The 24,837-nt window shown below is 39.0% G+C and overlaps 3 protein-coding genes across 3 annotated transcripts; 1 reads left to right on the forward strand and 2 right to left on the reverse strand.

Moving 5' to 3' along the window:
* Positions 1 to 5,678: 5,678 nt before the first annotated feature.
* LOC109270590 (olfactory receptor 2AP1-like) lies at positions 5,679 to 6,605 on the reverse strand. Its single transcript, XM_019455270.2, is given in 3 exon segments — positions 5,679 to 5,815; positions 5,818 to 5,978; positions 5,980 to 6,605. Coding segments are annotated over 3 exon segments (924 nt in total).
* A 6,438-nt stretch (positions 6,606 to 13,043) lies between these two features.
* On the forward strand, positions 13,044 to 21,554 carry LOC109270239 (olfactory receptor 6C2-like). The gene is made up of 3 exons (XM_019454655.2): positions 13,044 to 13,953; positions 14,870 to 14,927; positions 21,464 to 21,554. Exons 1-3 carry the CDS (start codon positions 13,044 to 13,046, stop codon positions 21,552 to 21,554), a joined length of 1,059 nt encoding a protein of 352 aa, XP_019310200.2.
* A 1,624-nt stretch (positions 21,555 to 23,178) lies between these two features.
* On the reverse strand, positions 23,179 to 24,105 carry LOC109270589 (olfactory receptor 6C4). Its single transcript, XM_019455269.2, has one exon. It carries the CDS (start codon positions 24,103 to 24,105, stop codon positions 23,179 to 23,181), a length of 927 nt encoding a protein of 308 aa, XP_019310814.2.
* Positions 24,106 to 24,837: the final 732 nt, after the last annotated feature.

Raw genomic sequence — 24,837 nt, forward strand, 5'->3', positions numbered from 1 at the left:
TTTTTTTAATGTTTATTTATTTATATTGAGAGAAAGAGAGAGAGAGAGAACAGGTGAGGGGCAGAACCAGAGAAGGAGAAACAGAATCCCAAGCAGGCACTGTGTTATTAGTGCAGAGCCTGACATGGGGCTCGACCTCATGAACCATCTCAAGAACGATGAGATCATGACTTGAACTGAAATTAAAGTCAGATGCCTAACTGATTGAGCCACTCAGTTGCTCCAGGGATTCCCTAATTTTTGAGGATTATTTTCTTCTTCTGCTTTTAAGCTTCTTTTTTTGTTCTTGGTTTTATCATTTTGTTATAATGTGTCTTGGCAGGATCATTTTAGGTTGAAATTTTGGGGGATCTATGAGCTTTATGAACTTGGATGTCCACCTCTCTCCCCAGATTTAGAAAGTTCTTAGCCATTATTTATTTACATAAACTTTCTACCTCCTTTCCTCTCTCTTTTCCTTCTGGAACTCCAATAATGTGTAGATTGTTTGTCTTGATGGTATCTTATAATTCATGTAGGCATTTCTTCACTTTTTTTCATTCTTTGTCCTTTGGCTTCTCTGACTGGATAATATCAAGTGAACTGTCTTGAAGTTCACAATTCTTTCATCTGCTTTGTCAAGCTTGATTTTGAGGCTCTCCATTGAATTCTTTGGTTCAGTAATATTAGATTCTAGGTTTCTATTTCTTTGTTGAACTTCTCATTTTGTTCATTCATAGTTTTCCTATTTTCTTTTAATTGTCAATCTGTGGTTTCTTGTAGTTCACTAAATTTTTTAAGATGATTATTCTGAATCTTTGCCAGACAGACCATAGATCTCCATTTCTTTTTTTCTCTTTCCAAGTTTTTTTAAAAATTTATTTTGAGAAAGAGAGAAGAGAGCAAGTACACACAGCAGAGGAGAGGCAGAGAGAGAGAGATAGAGAGGGAGAGAGAGAGTCCCAAGCAAACTCTGCACTGCCAGTGCAGAGCCTAATGTGGGGCTCGAACTCATGAACCCGTGAGATCATGACCTGAGCGGAAATCAACAGTGGCACACTTAACTGACTGAACCACCCAGGTGCCCCATCTCTTTCCAAGTTTTTATTTAAATTCCAGCTAGTTCACATACAATGCAATATTAGTTTCAGGAGTAGGCTTTAGTGATTCATCACTTACATACAACACCTGATGCTTATCACAAGTGTCTTCCTTAATACCCATCACTTATTTAACCCATCCCTTATGTCCACTACCCCTCCAGTAACAATCAGTTTGTTCTCCATAGTTAAGAGTCTGTTTATTGGTTTGCTTCTCTTTTTTCCCCCTATGTTCATTTGTTTTGTTTTTTAAATTCCACATATGAGTGATATCATATGATATTTGTTTTCCTCTGACTGACTTATTTCACATAGCATTATACTGTTTAGTGACATCCATGCCATTGAAAATGGCAAGATTTCATCTTTTTTTATGACTAATGTTCTGTTATATATGTTATATATGTATATGTATCTATATATCCTATATCTTTTTAAAACTTTTAAAAAACTTTTTAATGTTTATTTACTTTGAGAGAGAGACAGAGAGTGAGCAGGGAAAAGGCAAAGAGAGAGGGAGACACAGAATCTGAAGCAGGCTCCAGGCTCTGAGCTGTTAGACAGAGCCTGACATGGGACTTGAACCCATGAACTGTGAGATCATGACCTGAGCTGAAGTGGATGTTTAACCAACTGAGCCACTGAGGCGCCCCTATCTCACATCTTCTTTATCCTTATCAGTTGATGGATTTCTTCAGGGTCAGTTATTGAAGTTTATTAGTTTCCTTTGGTGGTGTCATGTTTTCTTGATTATTCATTATCCTTGTGGCCTTGTGTTGGTGTTTGCACATTTGAGGAAGTAGGCACTTCCTTCAGTCTTTATAGGCTGGCTTTGGCAAGGAAAACTCTTCACCAGTCAGCCCATCTAGAGATTTGGGTGGGCCATCTACTGGAGTCCCTTTGGCAGGCAAGACTCTTGTCTGGTTCATCAGGTGGGCTGGACTGGTGCCTGGGTCTGTGAGAGTGGGGCTGAGTTTCCTGGGTTGAGCCTTAGTACCTGTCTGTAGTAGTGTTCCTGGGGTCTGGGTCTGTGTGGGTGGGATTGAATCCTGGGTTTGAAGAACTGACCAGGGGCTGGGGCCACTGGGATACGCCTGTGTCTGTGGGCTGGCTGGAGCATGGGTCTGTGAGAGATAGCCTGGAGGCTGGGTACATGGGGCTGGCCTGGTTCTAGGGTGGGCTGGGTGCATGGGTCTGTATGAACTGGTCTAGAAGAAGAGTTATGAAAGCTGGCTTGGTGCTGGTGAGTACCAGTGGTGCATCACCAGTGAAGCTGTGAACTAACTTCACTCTCTCTTTCCCTTGGGAAGGGTGTCTCTGTCAACTGGGTTGCCCAGTCTTGGGGGATGGATGATGGGGGGTATGTGAAATTGCTTTCCTACCCTTTCAGTGTGTCTTTTCTTATTTCTGTGCTTCATCTAGGTGCTGTAAATCCTTACCTGGAATTCTTAGTTCTTTGAACGTATTTTTGCACATGGGGTTGTTCAAATTGATGCTTCTGGGAAAGGATGAACCCTAGAAATTCTTATACCACCATTTTGCTGCTGTCATTCTCGAATGAATGTTGATAGAGAAGAGAAGAGGACTAAGAGCTGAACCTTGGGATGTGCACTTCAACTTTAAGAGATTGGAGAAGAGATGGAACCGTAAAGGAGACTAAGATGCGCAATCAGTGAGTAGGAGGAAACTAAGGGAATTGTGTATCTTGGGAGGCAAGTGTATAGAGGAGAAAGTGATTGGTTATGTCAAATGTTGCTGGTAGGTAATGTGAGATGAGGGCTGACCATTGGATTAGTAATATGGCAAGAGATTCTAGACCATGGAGATTTTCAATTTCTTACAGCAACTCATTTAAAAAAAAGTTTACATATTTATTTTGAGAGATTGAGAGTATGCAAGTGGGGGAGAGGGGCACAGGGAGAGAGAATCCCAAGCCAAGCATGGAGCCTGACACAGGGCTTGATCTCATGACTGTGAGATTATGACCTGAGCTGAAATCAAGGGTCGGACACTTAACCAACTGAACCACCCAGGCGCCCCTCTTACAGCAATTTAACTTGTAGTCTCACTTTTATAGCTCCAAAGCCAATAACTTGTAAAAACTGCAAAGAAGTCTGAGAAGGAGTAAGTAGTGAAAGTAGGAAGAAAAACAGAGTGTGATATCTCAGAAGCCAAGGGAAGAAAGTGATTCCAGAAGGAAAGGGAGATACACTGTATAATGCTGCTGTTATGTTACATAAAATGAGAACTAAGACATAGCCAGTGGGTTTGGCAACATGGAGGTTGTGGTTGACCTTGACAGGAGCAGTTCATTCCTGTGATGGCAGAAGCCTGTTTAGACTGGATTTAAAAAGGAATGTGAAGAAGTACATAGTGAATATCCCAACCTTCTGAGAAGTTTTTCTATCAAGAATAACAGGGAAATGGGAGGAAGAGAGAGGAAAGAGAGCTGAGGGTGCATGCAAAGGACCATTTGATTGGTTGTGAACTGTAGAATACAAGCCAGAGAAGGAGTTATGAGTGTTAAATAATGAATGATGGTAGAATCATTGGGAAGCCATTTGGGGTTGAAGAAGTTTTGGAAAGAAGGAAGGAAAGAGGGAGTGATTTGGGAAGATTGAAAGTTACAGTCATGCTAGGTAGCTTGGAATTGAGGTTTTAGAGGTAGTGTAGTTATTGTAAATGACAAAGTCTAGGGTAATAATGTGGGAGTGGGTGGTTAACAAGGCCACTGGAAGTGATGATGTCAAAAATCAAGAGGCCAGAGTCTTGTCTGGATCATCTATGTAGTTATTCAAGTCACCAAGAATGGTAAGCAGTTTAAGTGGTAGATTAGAAGTAAGCCAGTTGCTAACATTTCAGTGAACCAAGGGCATTTGAGGGAGAACAAGGAATGGTATAGTCTGATGGCATGTGCTTTAAGGGAGCTACAATTTTTGAGGAGAAGGGAGGCAATAATCTGTAAGAGTCAATGGGGAGCAAGAAGGCACATACTCCATCTCCAGCATCAGAAATATGTGGAGTGAAAACAGTCATTGCTTGAGGGAACTGCATAAGAAGGTTTTCAAAGGATAGGAGGTTTCAGTTAGAGAAGGACTGATGTGAAGAGAATTTTCAGAGGAGAAGTTGAGGATCTAAAGGGATTAAAAAAATGACAGATCACTTGGGGGTAATGAAGGGTGATAGATAGCTTATAATTCTGGTGGTGGTTAAGGTAGACAAGGAGTAATAACAGGATGCATATGGTCCTGAAGTTCTCTTTGGGGAAGGAACATCAATTCCAATTATAACCTCTTCAGGGCTTGGTTTCTTAGTCAGTGGGCAGGGTGGCCAGAGCCAGTTCGTGTAATGCCGTTGTAAGTTATAGTAAGGAATTTGGAATTTAAGTAATGAGAAGCCATCAGAGGGTTTTAAGAAAGAGAATGACATGATAAGATTTATGTTTTAAAAAGATCAAACCTCAAGAAGCTGTTTTTCTCATTCTGTCTCACTCCAATTTTCATGGCAGTAGTTAGCTCTGCCAAATTTCTGTAGCCAATCCTGTTTCAACTTGGCTGCCATTTGGAAAGAATGTCACATATTCTAGCCTATAGAGTGTTCTCACCTTTGCACACAAGTTCTTATGGTCTTTTGTCCCTTCACGTGTGTGAGAGATCACACTTCTTGGATGCTTTGCAGTTGTTAACTTGTTTTAACCAGTGGATTTTGAGTGGAGCATGTAATTACAGGTTTGAGACATTCTGTGTCTCTGTGTTTCCTGTTGTGTTCCTTAAAGCATGGCACTTAGAGATGGCAGCCTAATAAGCAGATGTGGGAAGAGCACAAGAGCAGAGTTCACTGCTGATCCACATAGGATATATAGGATGAAAGATTATAAACTTTTGTTATTTAAGCCACTGAGATTTGGAGATGTTCGCTACTATAGTGCACCGGTACACCACCTCTCTTAATTGCATTTTAATAGGATTAAAGACTTAAAATCAAATAATTTAATCCTTTGTAATTATTAAAAGATAAGAGATGGGGAATACATTCTTTTAAAAAAGGTATGTGTGTCTCTTTGACTTCTGAAAATTCCTAGATCTGCTTGACCTCTGCTAAATTCCTAGATCTGTCTTGAATTCCAGATGCTTTGACATTATGGGCATTTAATTCATGCAAAATGAGATTTAACTTAATTCAAAACTATAGCTATCATCTTCACAAACCTTTTCCCCCTTCTTTTTGTATCATTGAAATTAATGACATTTACTCAATCCTTTTGGATTGAAATTCTGTGCTCCTAAAAATAGTATTCCTTCTACCCAGATTTCTCTTTCTCTATTTTTGCTTGTTTGACTTACTCCTACTTGTTAAGACTGAGTTTAAATGGTATCCCCTCTGAAAACATTTATTGACTGTAGCTCAGATTGTGCTTTTTCATCTATAAAATAGCCTTAATAATTTCTTTATATGAAAACTTAACAGGTTGTAATTTATTTATTTCCAGGTCCCTCTCACTGGCCTGGAATTTAACTCTTTCTTGGATATGTAGTAAGTTGGCAGAGGGCTTGGTACACAGTAAGCACTCAACCATTAAAGCTTCAATTCTGAAATTCTTTAAAGATTCACAAGCTTTTTGACTATATCCTTGAAGGCTTGCTTTACCTGTTGGTTCCTTAGGGTATAAATGAAGGGGTTCAATAAAGGTGTGACTGTAGTAATGAGTAGAGCTACTCCCTTGTTAAATGTGTTCTTTTTTTTGCTGAGGGGTTAATGAATGTGAAGAAGCAGCTTCCATAGGAGGGAGAGATCATGGTCATATGGGAAGAACAGGTGGAAAAGGCTTTTGTCCTTTGCTGGGCAGAGGGGAGCTTCAGAATAATCTTGATTATGAACACATAGGAGAGAGTCAGGAGTCAGAGTGACCAGTAGGGTCACAGATGCCACAAGAAAGACAACCTTCTTGATGAGGCTTGTGTCTGAACAGGAGAGTTTCCGAAGGGGCTCATAGTCACAGAAATAATGATTCAGACTGTTGGATGCACAAAAGTCCTGTTGACTCATCAGAGGGATTAGTGGTATAATAACCAATAACCCAGCCAGCCAAGAGTAGAGAACCATTTGGGTACAGACTCTGCTGCTCATAATGGCCATGTAATGCAGGGGTTTGCTTATGGTCACATAGCAGTCATAGGACATGGCAGCCAGAAGATAAAACTCTGTTGCCCCAAGGAATATTGCAAAGAAATACTGAGTGAAGCAGCCAGCTAAACTGATACTCTTATTCCCTGTTGTGATGCTGATCAGGACCCTGGGAATGAAAATGTTTGTGAAGGACATTTCTAATAAAGAGAAGTTCCAGAGAAAGAAATACATGGGAGTCTGAAGGTGGGAGTCCAGCAAGGTGAGGATGAGGATAGTCAGATTTCTGATGATGCTGAGTAAATAAGCAAGGAACATAAAGGTGAAAACCACCACCTGGAGTTCAGGGACATCTATTAGACCCAGCAGGATACATTCAGTCAACCTGGTTTTATTTTTCATTGTTGAAAAATTTTGAGTCTGAAGAGAAAAAAGTGATGATAATAAAAGGTGAGAAAGGAAGAGGTGCTCTGAAATGGACAGGTGAAATGTGAAGAGAACAAAGAGTGATGGACAGTGAACTTTTCCTCTGATGACTTGACCCAGACCAGTGGCCCATTTGAATGGTGTTGTATCCTTTCCAGTCTCGTTTGCCCTGTATAGAGAAGTTCTTGCCATTATTTTCCCACATGGTACTCTCCCCAGTGCCAACATGAGGCAAGTCTCTTCCTCACAGGTGATGTTCAGAAAGTTTGTGGAATGAGTTAGAAAAGGAATGCTTCCAGCAGCTGCTCCCTTCCAGACTAGTTACTATTTTCTCCCCCTGTATTCACTTTCCATACTTCCCATTGATTCTATACATTGCTTTACTTTGTCTACTTAACTTTTCTTAGAATTGCTGTTTTTCTTACTCTTTCTGCTGTTTATTTTTTTCTCATATAATTATAGTAGTCTTTTATTTATTTAAAATTTGTTTTTAAAGTTTATTTATTTTGTGAGAGAGACAGAGTATAAGCGGGGGAGGGGCAAAGAGAGAGGGAGACACAGAATCGGAAGTAGACTCCAGGCTCTGAGCTGTCAGCATAGAGCCCCGTGTGGGGCCGAAACTCACAAACCATGATATCATGACCTGAGCCGAAGTCAGACACTTAACCGACTGAGCCACCCAGGCGCCCCTCTTTTTTTTTGTTTATTTTTGAGAGAGAGAGTGTGACAGAGTGCAAGCGGGGTAGGGAGAGAGAGAGAGAGAGAGAGAGAGAGCAGAATCTGAAGCAGGCTCCAGGCTCTGAGCTGTCAGCCCAGAGACTGATACAGGGCTGGAACCCATGAACCCTGAGATCATAACCTGAGCCAAAGTCGGATGCTTAACCGACTGAGCCACCCTGGAGCCTCCAGGGTTTTCTAGGAGATGCTATATTTAAGCATTTCAAGAGCATTTCAAGTCTCTACTGATTTGTGAACTCATGTGATTTAAGAGTCACATTATGTAGGAGTGTCTTTACTGATTTATTCAAGAAGTTTTCTGTGTGTTGTTATAAACATTTATAAAGCAGTAGCTTTCAAGAATTTTTTACTATAATACGTTCTACATTTTATATCATTTTCTGGCATACATCTGTATCTAACCTCAGTAATAGTTCTACAGAACACTTCTTACTTACTATATGGGATACAATGTGATATTATTTTTTGTTTTATTCTATTTAAAACATTTTTATTTCAAATGCTGGTTGCAACCCATTAAATTGATTCCAATCCACTAATGGCTTGCACTCCACAGTTGGAATCAGGGATCAAGATAAGTTACACAATGTTCTGGATGCCTTTCCCCTCCTGGTTACCAACCTGCAATCTTCAGGGAGTGGCTGAATGTTCACATCTGCATCAGATTCAGGCTTCACAACCACAGAGAAGTAAAATCAATGAAGTTATAAACAGGGAACATACTTCTTCACTTGACTATCATACTAGTCATAGTTGGATTCTATGAGGTGAAATTCTTAGAGGTGAATAAAGATTGTAAGGCCACATGATTAAAAAATAATATATTCGCATTTTCTACATTATCTGCCACCAAGTCCTATCCTGCATTTCATGGAAATAACAAAAACTTCCGGGGCTTCTCATGTAGAAATAGTCTTCTGTTGTCCCTTATTAGTATAGTGGGTATTTACCTGTTTCTATTCTTCCACTAATTCAGACAGGAGCTGAATCAGAGTTTTTGGGTAGTCTATCTTCTTAAAGTGGACCAAAAAATAGGAGATCAAAAGAAGGATGAGGAGCAGAGTAGTTCTGGATGAAATGAGGTTGTTGATTTTTCTCTTCTGGATGAAATGAGGTTGATGATCTCAGAAGGCAGATTATGTGCTCCCCCTCCCACCGCAGATTTATAATTTACTCAGAGTGACACAGGTTATATTTGCTCTCTTGAGAGCATGCACTGGGGAAACAACAGAATGAGGAACACAAGTTGCCTCTGGAATCCTTGTTTGGAACAGGCTAATGAATGTCCTTTGTTGACAATTTTGGGAACAAATTCTGAACATATAGTTAAGGGATGAGGGTCCAGAGAGACTAGCTTAGAGGTGGGGTTGGGAGGAGCAAGGGAGCTACAGCTGATTTGTCTTCCCCATGAGTGGGAATAGCTGCACTTGACCATGGATAAAGAACTTAGCCAGAACCATTTGCGGGCCACACAGTCCTGAAAAAAGTCCCATTTTCTAAACATCACTAACCTAGTTGTAATTAGCCCATCTATAGACTATTGGCGAAAGATAGTAAGCAGTAATTTTCATTTTTTTTTTGCAATACCCATGCAGAAATAAAATACAGAATAGATAAAAGTGGAATGCTCAGATTGAGGTAGGAGTCTTATATTGGCCTGTGAGTTACTTCTGAGAAAACACTTGAACATTTTCGGTTGAAGGCAATGAAGAACTTGTTTTATATATGTGTGTATACACACACACACACACACACACACACACACACACACACATATATTGTGGGAGGCCAGGCCCCGGTGCCAGGCTGAGACCGGGTTGAGCAACGGCTCCCTGTCGACTCAGCCAACCCGGTGGTTCCCCCTCCCATTCCCCCACTTTCAAGGGCATACGAAAGCCTTGTCAAGGCTGAGAAAGTTAATTCCTGAAGCCTGTGGTCTGCAGGTGTTGGCAGTAATGCTACCTCCCTTTTTCTACCCCAGGTCAAATAGAAACAAACATGGGAACTGTGTTTTGCTAGCAATCTATCAACAAGGTCTTGTGACCCGTTCAGAAAGTTCGCAAGGTACACAGAACTAAATGTTTTGGTTGGCAGTGATCATGTGAAACCTGTTTATTCTTAGAATGACCTGATCCATAAGAGTCTTATATTATAAAAGATTGTGTACAGCAACAATAAAGCCGTCACTTGGGCCATCAGCCCAGGGGACCCTCCTGTTCCCAAACTGTCTTCTCTTCTCTCTTTTTTTCTTACATTCCCCTACCCTCAGGACCCTGATCTCAGTGTTTGTTGTGCCGGTCGCAACAATATATGGCTAACCTTTTGCCACCCGAAGGTGCCTTCACAGCAGTTAATTTAACCAAATATAACACAGTGACCCACTCTCTCTTGAATGACACAAGAAATTTCATGTCTCTGAATCTCTCTTTCCTATTCTGTAAAACGGAAATCATAATGCCCATTAAGTAGGCTTGTAATTGTTAAAGGCCAGTAGTTGGTATATGGTATATGCCCCACAAATATTTCCCATTTTCTCTTCTCCAGTGATGGAATCACTATAAAAGTGTATCTGGAAATGTTCAGTTGTTTCTTTCAAATATGTTTATAGAGATGAAAGCAAAAATAAAAATGTATTCTGAGCTTTTGGGTGCATTTTTCTACAAGCATCTATTATATATATATATATATATATATATATATATATATATAATCAATTATATTGATAATATATATATTATCAATTATATTGATCGAATCTTCATTTTACTTACTCATTTCTTTGTTCTATTAATTACTGAGATACAGATATTAAAATCTTTTACTCTGTGTTGCATCTGGCTATTTCACCTTGTGGATATATGTGCCTTATAGATAGATATATAAGAAATATTTGGCCTTTGTCCCTCTTCCTGGCACAGAGCTCCTAAAACTCTTGGAATTTCCTGATTGATAGGGATGTCTTTTACTTTGAATTTATGCTAGTAAGGTGACTTAGGATGAGGACCCTAGTTAGCCTTAGAATGTGGCTGGTCATCAGAAAGACCACATGACTAGAGGACTGGAAACTTTAGCCCCATTTACTGTTCTTTGGGGAGGGCAGAGGGGGATGGAGATTAAGTACTATTAAAAAGTTGAACAAGGTTATTTGGGGAGGTTCTGTGTTGGTGAACACATTGAGGTACCAGGAGGGTGGTGTGTTAGGAGAGGGCATGGAAACTCTGTGCCTTCCTGATCCCCCACCCCCCATGAACCTCTTCCATTTGGCTGTTCCTGAGAGGTATCCTGTATAGGAAACTGGCAGTAGTACATACACCACTTGCATATTACTATGGGCAATATTTGGAAGGACGAACATTAGAATAGTAATGTTTCTTTCTGGATGTTGCAGTTTCTATGAATTTTTTCACTTTTCATATCTGTCTGAATTTTTCTGTAATATTTGTTATGTATGTAATTTAGACAAGAAGGCTTACTTCTTGTTCTTCTTACTCATTACATTTGTATGAATCATGTGTAAACAAATGACTAAGAACAGATAGCTTATTTGTCAGTGCAATCTTATTATTTTATGCTTGGACTGTGTTTATTGCTATTATTGCCTCTTTTTCTCTCTAAAGACATTATCCCCATTGTGCTTGGCTTAGGATTTTTTTTGTCAAAGTAAATTATACTTTAAATTCATTAGAGACTTTGAATCAGGGCCTCCAAGGACTTTTTAAAGTAGTTTTCAGCATGTGTGTTTGGATGGAGGAAATAAACAGGGTCATAAGTGTAAAAACATGTTTGTCCAGAGAAAATCAGAACACCTACTTTTGCAGAGCTAGAGAGGCTTCTGAACTCCTCCTTGCTCTTTAAAGTTTATTATTTTCCTTCCAGTTTCCTAGCATAGAAATGTTTCCCAATTTTAAATTAGAATAGTATTTTTTACAAATTCAGAAACCATGTGTATACATATATGGTTAATATAGGTTCTTGGGGGGCCAGGGATTAGGAATATACTTAGCTGATACTATTAGTATGTTTTTGCTCAACTCTGAGGCTCACTAAGGTCATTTGAGGTATAGCTTCCTGGTGATACAATGAGGAATGTCAAAGGTGAGTACTGGCACGTTTTCAAGCCAACTGTCACCAGATCAAAAATGTGGGAAGGATTCATCCAATTCATCTTTAAGTTGGTGAAATCCCATGTACAGTGATTTGACTGGCAGAAACAAGTTTATAATCACTCTCTCTACACCTCTCCATTTCTCTGTCTCTTCTCATCCATCTATCTGGTATCTATCTATATTTATATCCCATATGTCTCAATTACCACTGGTAAACATTCTATTTTTTTTATATCCACCATTTTCCAGTACTGGTATCACCTGTTTGCAAACCATTTGTCTCATAAACCCAGGGTAATGCCCCTTTTTCTATCATGATATCTGTAACCTGGCAAGGTAGTATAGTAATCTGTAGTTCATGGGAGTTGATTTTATGTATTTATGTATTTATTTATTATTTTTGGAGAGAGAGAGTGAGAGTGCATGAGTATGAGTGGCGGAGAGGGGTAGAGGGAGAGAGAGAATCCCAAGAAGACTCTGCACTCAGTGTGGAGCCTGATATTTGAAAGTGGAGCCTCATATATGGGCTCAATCCCATGACCATGAGATCACGACTTGAGCTGAAATCAAGAGTTGGATGCTTAATGGACTGAACCAAAGAGGCACCCCTATATTACTTAATTAAAATTCATAGTAATCTTATGATGTAGTATTCCTGTTAACTCTACTTCATATTAGGAATTTGGAGAACAGAGAGATTAAATGACTTGCCTAAGGTCACTCAGCTAGTAGAAAACAGATATGATTTGATCCCAAACTGTTTCAAGGTCCATACACTTAATGCCTGTGCATTACTGAAACATGTATCACACTTCTGTTGGTTATGAAGGAGGGAAAGCAAAGTATGTTTTGATAAATCCTTCAGCTATTTGTAACTTTACCCATGGTTTTCAAATTATATTAAAATAATCATTCATTAAAGCCTTCTCTGCTGAGGACAGGGATGGAAAATAAAGGGATAACAGACAAACTTAGAAAGTCAGGAGAAAGGACTATTGAAGGACTGGTTTCTGGGAGAAATCTAGTTGACCTTTAAATAATGCCTAGTTCACTAGGAGAGGGATCTGGAGAATCTAAGTAGGGCATAACCAACATCCTCCATATATTTTGCATTTTATCGGGCACCAAAACATAAAGCAAAACAGTTTTAGGATTTAGCTTTTGAGTACAAAAGTCTTAGAATAAAGGGACTGTATGACCCATCAAAGTATAGCTCAAAGCAGTCAACTCCTGATCTAATAGGGGAAATCTCAACCAAAGTATGAGCTTAAAAAATAAATTGGAAACAAGTGCTGTGAACTGGGAGACCTGGAATATTTGAAAACAATTTCAGTAGCAGCAATTTTCAAGAGAAACTTCCCATAGCTTAGCTTCCCAGTGGTATATTTCAGTGGAGCTGAGAGAATTACCTCATCAAAACCTGCTTATCAAGTTACAGAAGGAAATGAATGTGACTTGGTTTGCTTGGTATTGGTAGTCACTGTCTGATCCTGTCATATTGTGACATTGCTCCTCAGATCCGATTTCTGTGACTTTTATGTGAAGATTGGGCAGTAGTATGAAGTCAATGATGAGAAACCATTCGGCAATAACAATGTTCATCATAATGGGTTTGACAAATGACCCACAACTAGAGATTCTGGTTTTTATCTTTCTGTTTATCACATATATGATAAGTGTAATTGGGAATCTGACCATAATTTCTCTCATCTTGGTGGATTCTCATTTAAAAACAGCTATGTATCTTTTTCTTCAAAATTTCTCCTTCTTAGAAATCTCATTCACAACTGCCTGTGTCCCCACATACCTGTACATGATATCAAGTGGGGACAAAACCATCACCATCAAGGCCTGCTTCAGCCAAATCTTTTTTATTGTTCTCTTTGGAGCTACAGAATTTTTCCTCTTGGCTGTGATGTCCTACGACCGCTATGTGGCCATCTGCAAACCCCTGCATTACGTGACTATCATGAACAACAGAGTCTGTTGGAATCTTATCCTGTCTTGTTGGGTGTCTGGCTTATTGATTATCTTTCCACCCCTTGGTTTGAGCCTCCATCTGGAATTCTGTGACTCTGATATTGACCATTTTTTCTGTGATGCTTCTCTGATACTGAAAAATTCATGTTCAGATACGTGGTTCATAGAGCAGCTGGTCATAGTCTGTGCTGTGTTGACCTTCATAATGACCCTTGTGTGTATAGTTCTGTCCTACATATACATCATTAGGACAATTCTAAGATTACCTTCTGCCCAGCAAAAGAAAAAAGCCTTTTCCACCTGTTCTTCCCACATGATTGTGGTTTCTGTCACCTATGGCAGCTGCATTTTTATGTATATCAAACCTTCAGCTAAGGATGAAGTGGCCATTAATAAGGCAGTTTCTCTGCTCACTACATCTGTTGCCCCTTTGTTGAACCCCTTCATTTATACTCTGAGAAATACACAAGTAAGGCGGTCTTTCCATGACATCCTTAAAAGACTTGCATTTCTTTCAAAGAAATATTAGATTCACATATTGGGAGTTTAAATTGAAACAAAAACAATTTATCATATACTGACATGATATCATATATTACAAACAATCTATTGATTTAGTATATAGATGGTTATTAAGTTATGGGAGTTGTGCAATTCTCATAATATTGAGGAACAATAAAGAAAACTGGGAAGATAATCTAAGGAAAAATTGTGATAGGTGCAGCATTCTGTAGATGGATATTTTTCTTCTTTTCTGAAATGTGTATGTCTTCCTAATTTACATTTCAATCAACTCTTTTTAAATGTTATTTATTTATTTATTTATTTATTTATTTATAAATAAAGCATGAGCAGAGAGAGAGGGAGGGAAAATCCCAAGCAGGTTGGAGCAATCGGTGCAGAGCCCAATGTGGGGCTTGATTCCGTGAACCATGAGATCATGACCTGAGCTGAAATCAAGAGTCGGATGCTGGGGCACCTGGGTGGCTCAGTCAGTTAAGCATCCGACTTCAGCTCAGGTCATGATCTCACAGTTTGTGAGTTTGAGCCCTGCATCGGGCTCTGTGCTGACAGCTGAGAGCCTGGAGTCTGCCTCAGATTTTATGTCTCCCTCTCTCTCTGTCCCTCCCCCACTCACACTCTGTCTCTGTCTCTCTGTCTCAAAAATAAATAAACATAAAAAAAAAAAAGAGTCAGATGCTTAACCAACTGAGCCACCCAGGTGCCTCTTAACTCTTTTTAATCTTGTCATGTATACCTTAACCATTACTCCTGTGTGTTGAATCTATTCCATTCTTGTCACTGCTTTCCCTTCCTTGCAACACTGCCTCTTTCAAAATATTTTCTCTTTTCAAGAGCATAAGAACATTGATTTTTAGGAAACACAAGTTCCCTTCACATTCAACTCCACTTTGTTAATGCTGCCTCACAATAAACATGTGGATTTGAACAAAATTGTAATCCTTGTTCAATTGTAATCCTTGTCTCTTGTAATCTGAAGTTATTAAAACATGTGCAAAAAATCATTAACATAAAAATATAACCAAATAGTCTTTTATGATAATTGATAGGCTTTGTCTTCTGAGTAATTGTTCCAAAAGCAATTACTGAAGGCAGGTAAAACACATGTATCCTTGACTTGAGGGCATCAGATTGTGGCTGAAACAATGAGGACCAGAGGGGTAGATTATGAAAAGGGTAGAATGGTGGAAGGATGAACTAATTGTAAATAGCTGCTTTGGCTCTTGAGGGCATTTTTAGATTCATGACTCTGGTGGATTGAAGATACTTGCAAGTTCTTCGTTACTTTCCAGATCAGAAGTTGTAGTTTCTTTCGTCTCCCCTTTCATCTTGACTATCTTTATGACTTGATTTTGACCATGAAAATGTAGTAGAAATGAAGGTGTAGTACTTCAGAAATTAGGTCTTTGGAGATCTGTAGCTCTCATCTTTTTTGGAACAAACGCTTTGGGGAAATCTGTTGTTATGTGAGGAGTTTGAATACCCTGAGATTGTCATGCAGTGAGGAGCGAAATACTTGCAGAGAGGCTACGTAGAGAGAAATACCTGATAAGGTCCCATCTCTTTCAGCCATTGTAGCTTTGGTGACATCTGATGAAGAACCCACCTTGGACATCAGCTCTGATGAGTCTTCACATGATTCCAAATCAATTCACCAACAATTACGGCTAAATGAAAGACCCATGTGAGAACCACCCAGCTGTTCCTGTCCACTTCTAGAACTGCAAGTGATAAAAAAAAATGTTTTATCCACTAAAACTTAGAGTGATATGTTACACAGCAATAGATTGGAAGAATAAATATTGTTAAAATGTCAGTACCCAAAGCAATCTACATATTCAATGTAATCCCTATCAAAATAACATCAGCATTCTTCACAGAGTTAGAACAAACAATTCTAAAATTTGTATGGAACTAGAAAGACCCGAATAGCCAAAGTAATGTTGAAAATAAAAACCAAAGCTGGAGACATCACAATTCCTGACTTCAAGCTATATTACAAAGCTGTAATCATCAAGACAGTATGGTATTGGTATAAAAAGAGACACATAGATCAATGCAACAGAATAGAGAATGCAGACATGGACTTACAAATGCTTGTTCAACTAATCTTTGACAAATCAGGAAAGAATATCCAATAAAAGAAAAGACAGTCTCTTCAGCAAATGGTGTTGGGAAAACTGGACAGCGACATGCAAAAGAATGAACATGGACCACTTTCTTACCCCATACACCACTTACACCATACACAAAAATAAAATTAAAATGGATGAAAAACCTAAAGGTAAGTCAGGAAGCCATGAAAACTTTAGAGGAGAAAACAGGCAACAACCTCTATGACCTCAGCCTCAGCAACTTCTTACTAGACATATATCTGGAGGCAAAGAAAACAAAAGCCAAAATGAACTACTGGGACCTCATCAAGATAAAAAGCTTCTGCACAGTGAAGGAAACAACCAGCAAAACTAAAAGGCAACTGGTGGAATGGGAGAAAATATTTGCAAGTGACATATTCTATAAAGGGTTAGTATCCAAAATGTATAAAGAGCTTATCAAACTCACCATCCAAAAAAGAAATAATCCAGTGACGAAATAAGCAAAAGACACGAAGAGACACTTTCCCAAAGAAGACATCCAGATTGCTAACAGACACATGGAAAGATGCTCACGGTCACTCATCATCAGGGAAATACAAGTCAAAACCACAATGAGATACCACCTCACACCTGTCAGAGTGGCTAAAATGAGCACCTCAGATGTTGGTGAGGATGTGGAGAAAGGGGAACCCTTTTGCACTGCTGGTAGAAATGCAAACTGGTACAGCCACTCTGGAAGACAGTATGGCGTTTTCTCAAAAAATTAAAAATAGAACTACCCTACAATCTAACAATTGCACTACTAGATATTTATCCAGAGGATACAGGTGTGCTATTTTGAAGGGACCCAGGCACCCCAGTGTTTATAGGAGCGCTATCGAGAACAGCTAAAGTATGGCAAGAAGCCAAATGTCCATTGAGTGATGAATAGATAAAGAAGATGTGATATATATATGTGTGTGTATATATATATATATACACACACATATATATATACACATATATATATACACATATATATATATTATACACAATAGAATATTATTTGGCATTCAAAAAAGTATGAAGTCTTGCCATTTGCAACAACACGGATGGAACTAGAGTGTATTTTGCTAAGTGAAATAAGTCAGTCAGAGAGAGATAAATATATGATTTCACTCATATATGGAATTTAAGAAACAAAACATGAACATAGGGGAAGTGAAGAAAAAATAATATAAAAACAGAGAGGGAGACAAACCAAAGGGACTTTTAAATACAGAGAACAAACAGACGGTTGCTGGAGGGGTGTTGGTAGTATTTGGGTTGAATGGGTGATGGACATTAAGGATAGCATTTGTGATGAGCACTGGGTGTTATATGTAAGTGAAAAATCACTAAATTCTACTCCTGAAACCAACACTACACTATATGTTAATCTTGACTTTAAGTTAAAAAAAAAGAAATAAAAATGCCTGGTTTATTTTATTTATTTTTTTATTAAAATTATTTTTATTTGTTATTTTATTTATTTTAGCCACCAGTATTCTCAGGATAACATTAGAGCAGAGTTAGAGCAAGGAAATAATAGAAACACATGAGAGCTGACCCACCACACTTCAGCATTGGTTCCTCTATCCTCTATTCCTTCATCCCCGGTGGTTATGGACTACAGATACAAATCTAAATACGTAGTATTCTCCCAATGCTTCCCCTTGCAAACAGTTAAAATAAAATTCAAAAGAAAAAAAAAAAGAGTATTTTTTAAGATGGCAAGTTAGGTAAGAACACTTCTATAATACTTGGGCCACCTAGCCTAAGGATCTTCTTTGTCATTTCTCTAAATTTATCCAGAAGGTCACGAATCAGGGCCTAAACTTCTATTCCTATACATCACTAGATAGTAGAGCTAAAGCCTATACATATGTAATGAGTTCAGAAGCCAAAATCTCTGAGCTGTCAGCACAGAGCCCGATGTGGGGCTGGAACTCACAAACCATGAGATAGTGACCTGAGCCAGAGTTGGATGCTTAACCAACTGAGCCACCCAAGTAGCCCTATTTAATTTAATTTAGTTTTAATTTTATCTATTTTTTTTGAGAGAGGGAGAGAGAGATAGCGAGCAAGTGGGGGAGGGGCAGAGAGAGAGGGAGACAGAAACCCAAGCAGGCTCCATGCTGTCAGCACAGAGCCCTGTGCAGGGCTTGAACCCATGAACTGTGAGATCATGACCTGAGCTGAAGAGTCTGACGCTCAGGTGAATGAGCCACCCAGGTGCCCCCCAAAAGTCTGGTTTCTTAAGGTGTATATTTTCCTTATAGATCCCATTTCAGCATACTTAGAAATATCCAGCCTTCTCTATTATAGGAAATGTATTATTATTTCCTGTTATTCCACCCCTTCTCTACCTGTAACTCTTATTATATAGGTTTATTTTGGCATCTGCACTTATCTTTTGTTGTCTAATTACCCAACTACCTGTTTTTCTATCTAATATAGTAACTTTATTGTTTTCGGTTATCTATCTAGTCTCTTTATCTTTTTTTTTTTTTTTTTTTTTTTTTTTTTTGCTTTATGGGAGAACACATCAGATCTGATTTAGCTCACTATTTTTGTTTTATCTCTCCAGGTATTTATCCTCATTGTTTTATTATTTATTTCACTCATTATGTTTTTCAACAGTCTTTTCACCCAGTTTTTAAAATAATGCTTTGTCCTTGATTTTGACAGTATCATTCATATCTTTTTGATAAATTATACTTACTTTAAATTATTAATGTTTCTGTTCCAGTAATTCTTTGCATCATATGTTGTGTGGTGTGTAATTTTGCACCTCGCTGCCAGTGGATATATTCCTAACATGGGTGGTGATTTTGGCTTCTGAACTCATTACATATGTATAGGCTTTAGCTCTACTATCTAGTGATGTATAGGAATAGAAGTTTAGACCCTGATTTGTGACCTTCTGGATAAATTTAGAGAAATGACAAAGAAGATCCTTAGGCCAGATGGCCCAAGTATTATAGAAGTGTTCTTACCTAACTTGCCATCTTAAAAAATACTCTTTTTTTTTTCTTTTGAATTTTATTTTAACTGTTTGCAAGGGGAAGCATTGGGAGAATACTATGTATTTAGATTTGTATCTGTAGTCCATAACCGCTGGGGATGAAGGAATAGAGGATAGAGGAACCAATGCTGAAGTGTGGTGGGTCAGCTCTCATGTGTTTCTATTATTTCCTTGCTCTAACTCTGCTCTAATGTTATCCTGAGAATACTGGTAGCTAAAACTGTTTCTTTTGATTCTTGTGTCCAGTGGTGACAGGAGGGATAATGCCCACTAACTTATACATTTAGAAACTGAACATTCCAAAGTTTTAGCTGCAGGATCGATAAACGCATTCCTCTGTTTATCTATAACTTGGATTACATTCCAAGTATGTGCTAGCATAAAGCCAGCTTAATGAACAGTTTCAGAAGTTGTCTTTTTTTTGACAAGCTCGTTTAGAAGGTAATATGTTTCTTTCCAAATTAATTTCTAAATGCTGATATTATGAAGGCTGGGTGAAGTCCTTTTTAAAAAATTTTTTTAAAATCTTTATTGTTTATTTTTGAGAGAGAGAGAGAGAGAGAGAGAGAGAGAGAGAGAATGAGCAGGAGAGGGGGCAGAGAGAGAGGGAGGCACAGAATCCGAAGCAGGCTCCAGGCTCTGAGCTGATAGCACAGAGCCCGATGTGGGGCTCAAACCCACAAACTGTGAGATCATGACCTGAGCCGAAGTCAGATGCTTAACCGACTGAGCCACCCAGGCGCCCCTGGGTGAAGTCCTTAAAGTGTTCTTCAACTTTGACTCACACCAAGTATCCTCCTTCCTTATCTTGTGTGCTTCTAGGGCACATGGAGTTGAGGTAGCTAGGTCCTAATAATCTGTTGCCAAATGTTCTGATTGGCTTTATCTGAAGTGTGGATAAGACCCTCATTGATCTGGCTATCCTAGGATGCAACTGGACATAAGGGAAATGTAAGCAAGCTGACCTTGGTGCAGAGGGATTACACCTAGAATGGCCAACGTTTATATAGTCCCAGTCATATTAAACCAATCAATTTAGCATCTCTTTTACTAATTAAGCCCCACTTTCTTGAGAAGGTATTGTTCACCATTATCATACTGTTAAAATGGGTATCACTTATTAAACATTTAAGTATTAGCTTTTAAAATGTTTTATGCCTATTATATCATTTAATGTTCAAAACTATCATATACAATAGACATAACTATTTATCCACATTTTAGAATTTGAGAAAAGTAAGCCTTAGAGAGGTCATAAACCATCCCAAGGCAACTGTTGTAAAACACAAATCTGGGATTCGAACTAAAGCATATATATTTTTTTTTTAATTTTTTTTTAACGTTTATTTATTTTTGAGACAGAGAGAGACACAGCATGAACGGGGGAGGGGCAGAGAGAGAGGGAGACACAGAATCGGAAGCAAGCTCCAGGCTCTGAGCCATCAGCCCAGAGCCCGACGCGGGGCTCGAACTCGTGGACCGCGAGATCGTGACCTGAGCTGAAGTCGGACGCTTAACCGACTAAGCCACCCAGGCGCCCCTAAAGCATATATTTTTGACCACTATATGGCATTATCTTCCACTTCACCATAGATTTGGGTAAAAGTGTGGATCTGTGGGAACATAATGATTGAAAGGTGGCTATTTGATAACATTTCTATATCATTTGATAATAGCTCAGTAAATTTGTGTTGGTTCATAACACTCTTGGGAGCTTCTTGGGTGAAATCTGAAGCTGGCCTCTGTACTCAGAAGGCAGGGAGAGTGTGGGGGGCCAGGCCCCGGTGCCAGGCTGAGACCAGGTGGAGCAATGTTCCCCGTTGACTCAAGCCAACCCGGTGGTTCCCCCTCCCATTCATGTGGGAGGCCGGGCCGGTGCCAGGCTGAGACCTGGTCGAGCAACGTTCCCTGTTGACTCAAGTCAACCCGGTGGTTCCCCCTCCCATTCCCCCACTTTCAAGGGCATACGAAAGCCTTGTCAAGGCTGAGAAAGTTAATTCCTGAAGCCTGTGGTCTGCAGGTGTTGGCAATAATGCTACCTCCCTTTTTCTACCCTGAGTCAGATAGAAACAAACATGGGAATTGTGTTTTGCTAGCAATCTTATCAACAAGGTCTTGTTGTGACCCGTCTAGAAAATTCACAAGAAACACAGAACTAAATGTTTTGGTTGGCAGCGATTATGTGAAACCTGATTATTCTTAGAATGACCTGATCCATAAGAGTCTTATATTATAAAAGATTGTGTACAGCAACAATAAAGCCGTCACTTGGGCCATCAGCCCAGGGGACCCTCCTGTTCCCAAACTTTCTCTTCTTTCTTTTTTCTTGCATTCCCCTACCCTCAGGACCCTGACCTTGGTGTTTGTCGCGCCGGTCGCGACAGGAGAGACTGAAGAAAGAAGCAGTCCATTCCAGGTTGGTAGGTGGCAGTTTTAATGAGCAAAGGGAATTTACGTATGAGGCTTGCCTTGGGTGGCAGCAAGGCAGTTGGATCCTCACAGCTGCCCACTGCTTCTTAAAAGTTTATAAATAGGCTTTAACTGGGTTCAGTCACTTATAACGTGCAGGTGTTCTCCACACCATGTAACTATCTCAAGGTTGTGTTCTTGGAGCAGCCTCTGGGAGTGGGAAAGGCAAGTGGAGCCCACATTCCAAGGATAGGGGAGGGAGGGAGGAGCCTCCAAGTATGGGTCCAGCTCGTGGGTCAATCTGTGGTCATGTCTTTTTGATGATGTTCCCCAACAATTTGTAATAAATTAAAAGGCATCACCAATCTCTATCTTAGTCACCAAAGAAATCCAGATATTCAAAATAGCAATGGCTTTACATAAAAGATGCTTTATTCAAAATATGATGCGCTCTTCAATATTTTTATGGTTCTGGAAATTTTCTCTCATAACAAGTCCAATACAGCTTGTTTCTTAAATTCCCAAGAAGCATCATTCCACCAAATAATATTACCACATATAAAGCATGTGAACACATCAGATGATGTTTCACTGGTGCTTCAAACAGTAACCAGCATTCTACAATGCATTAGGATATTACTAAAATATTTACAAGTACTCAGATTTCCAAAAATGTTCTTAGTTCCTTTGAAGTTTAGGCCCATCACCAATTCATATTCAAGTTGTTGTCACCTTAAATCCATGTATAGAGTCCTTGGTAGGGTAGTCTCTATTCCCATTTGGTTGCTAACACTCATAATTTGGAACATTCTAGATATAAAACCATATTAATACTTTATATTCATTTGCAGTTTATGCAAAAGGCATCCCTGGATTATGTTATAAACAAAAGCAAAAACTTGGGGGAAAGTTAAAAGAATGGAGTCATATCACAGAAGGTGTCCTTTCTGATATCTAATAAAAGTAAACAAAATGTGAAAATATAATAGCAAAAAAAAAAAAATCACCAAAACTACCAAAGAGAGAGAATGGGAAATCTCAGTCATTAACTTAAAAAGATGTCAGTGAAGAAAAGCAATAGATCCTGTGTAGAAGTGGAAGACTTTTAACCTTGGCTCTAGAATACTCTTGGAACCATAACTTCTAGAAAATGGATGGGTAAGTTGATAAAAATCTTGAGGGTTTTCACTTCATTTGGAGAAAAGTGGACCAAATGTATATCCTTTTTGTTTTCCTTTATGGAAGGATAAAAGTTGTAATGGCTACAGCGAAAGGTGAATGAAAAGGGGAGGAGAATAAAAATTATTGACACTTTGATGGAAGCATAGTTTCTAGGGCCTCATGATGAAGAAAAATGGCAATCCTAGATTTTGGCCTCTCTTCCTCTAAATTCTTATTTTTCCACTCTTCTAAATAAGCAATATGTTTTGCCTCTTGAATTTCAAGTGATTTCTGGAAAATAGTTAATTCTCTCTAACTGTTCTTTTTGTGGATTCTCATTTATCTTTCTCTAATAGCCCTTACCACGTAATTTTATTTTATTTTTTGTAAGCTTATTACGTAAGTATACAGTTTATATACCTTTCTATCATACTAGGCTGCAGATACCTTGAAATTAGGATATATGCCTTTGATTGAAATGTATTCTGTTTTTAAAGCTTCACAATCTTTTTGACGGTGTCCTTGAATGCTTGCTTCACTTGCTGATTTCTTAGAGTGTAAATGAAGGGGTTTAATAAGGGAGTAATTGAGGTAATGAGCACAGCTATTCCTTTGTTGAAAGCGCCTTCTTCTTTTGCTGATGGATTAATGTACATAAACATGCAGCTGCCATAAGAGAGGGAGATGACAATCATGTGGGAAGAACAAGTGGAAAAAGCCTTTGTCCTCTGCTGGGCAGAAGGGATCCTCAAAATGGTCCTGATAATGTATGTATAAGAACATGTCACCAGCACCAGAGTAACCACCAGAGTCACAACTGCCAAGAAGATGACCATCAATTCTAGGAGGCTTGTGTCTGAGCAGGCAAGCTCCAGAAGGGGCCCATAGTCACAGTAATAGTGATTCAGAACATTGGAGGCACAGAAATCCACCTGGCTCATCAGGATGATTGGGGGTAAGATAGCTAGGAATCCTCCTAGCCAGGAGCAGAACACGAGTTGTATGCAGACTCTGTTGCTCATGATGGTCAGGTAATGCAGGGGTTTGCAGATGGCAACATAGCGGTCGTAGGACATAGAAGCCAAGAGGTAAAACTCTGTTGCCCCAAGGAATATAGCAAAAAAATATTGAATCAAGCATCCAGTAAAACTGATGACTTTATTTCCTGTTGTCACGCTGGTCAGAAATCTGGGAATAAAAATGGATGTGAAGGAAATTTCTAAGAAGGAGAAATTCCGGAGGAAGAAATACATGGGGGTCTGGAGGTGAGGGTGTACCCGAGTGAGAATGATGATAGTCAGATTTCCTAGGACACTTAACATGTAGGTGAGGAGCAGAAAGATGAATATCACAATTTGGACCTCAGGTTGATTTGTGAAGCCCAACAGAATGAACTCAGTAAACGTCCTATTTTTCATTGTTGACCCTTTGGAGATCTGAAGGAAAAAGGTGACTGATGAAAAATGAGCTTTCTCAGGGTAGGAGAGACAAAGCTGATAGTAATGAATCATGTCATATATTACTCTCTATTCAGTTGTCCCAAACCAGTATCACATTGCAGTGGCCTTGGCTCCATGGAAGCCCAATATCTTCTATGTGAATGACCTTAATCCTAAAGTCTTTTTAATTCCCCAGTTGATATGTTTTTGGACACTTAACAGAATCTGTTACAGAATAATTACTCATTTTTCCCCCAGGAGAATATATTTTGAACCTATCCTTTAATCCCCAAGTGTTTACAAAATCTCCATATTTAAGTCACTTTCCTCTGACTCCATTAGTTTTTCATACTTCTGTACTCTTGGTGGAAGTTTTTCTATCAGATTCTGTTTTTTTGTGATTCCTTTTCTCCTCCTTGTGCTCTTTCCCCTTCTCTGTACCGTTTGACACTTCTCTGGCTATCTTCCATAGATCCTCGTCTCCATAATTGTCCAAATCTCTGACTTCCTTGATTCAGCAACCAATAGGAAATTCCCCACATGGATATGGTTGAAGGTTTTGATGTATAAGTGATTTATTCTGCACCCCTATTTCTTTTGAAGCATAAATTTGTAATAGACCTTTAAGACTTATGATCTTTGGTTCAGTATATCTCATATTGTGAGCATATTTTGGTACATGAACAAGGCTATGGTGTCAATAAATCATAT

Source organism: Panthera pardus, unplaced genomic scaffold (assembly GCF_024362965.1).
Source record: "Panthera pardus isolate Hobbes unplaced genomic scaffold, ASM2436296v1 HiC_scaffold_6, whole genome shotgun sequence".
In the NCBI taxonomy this organism is placed as follows: domain Eukaryota; kingdom Metazoa; phylum Chordata; class Mammalia; order Carnivora; family Felidae; genus Panthera; species Panthera pardus.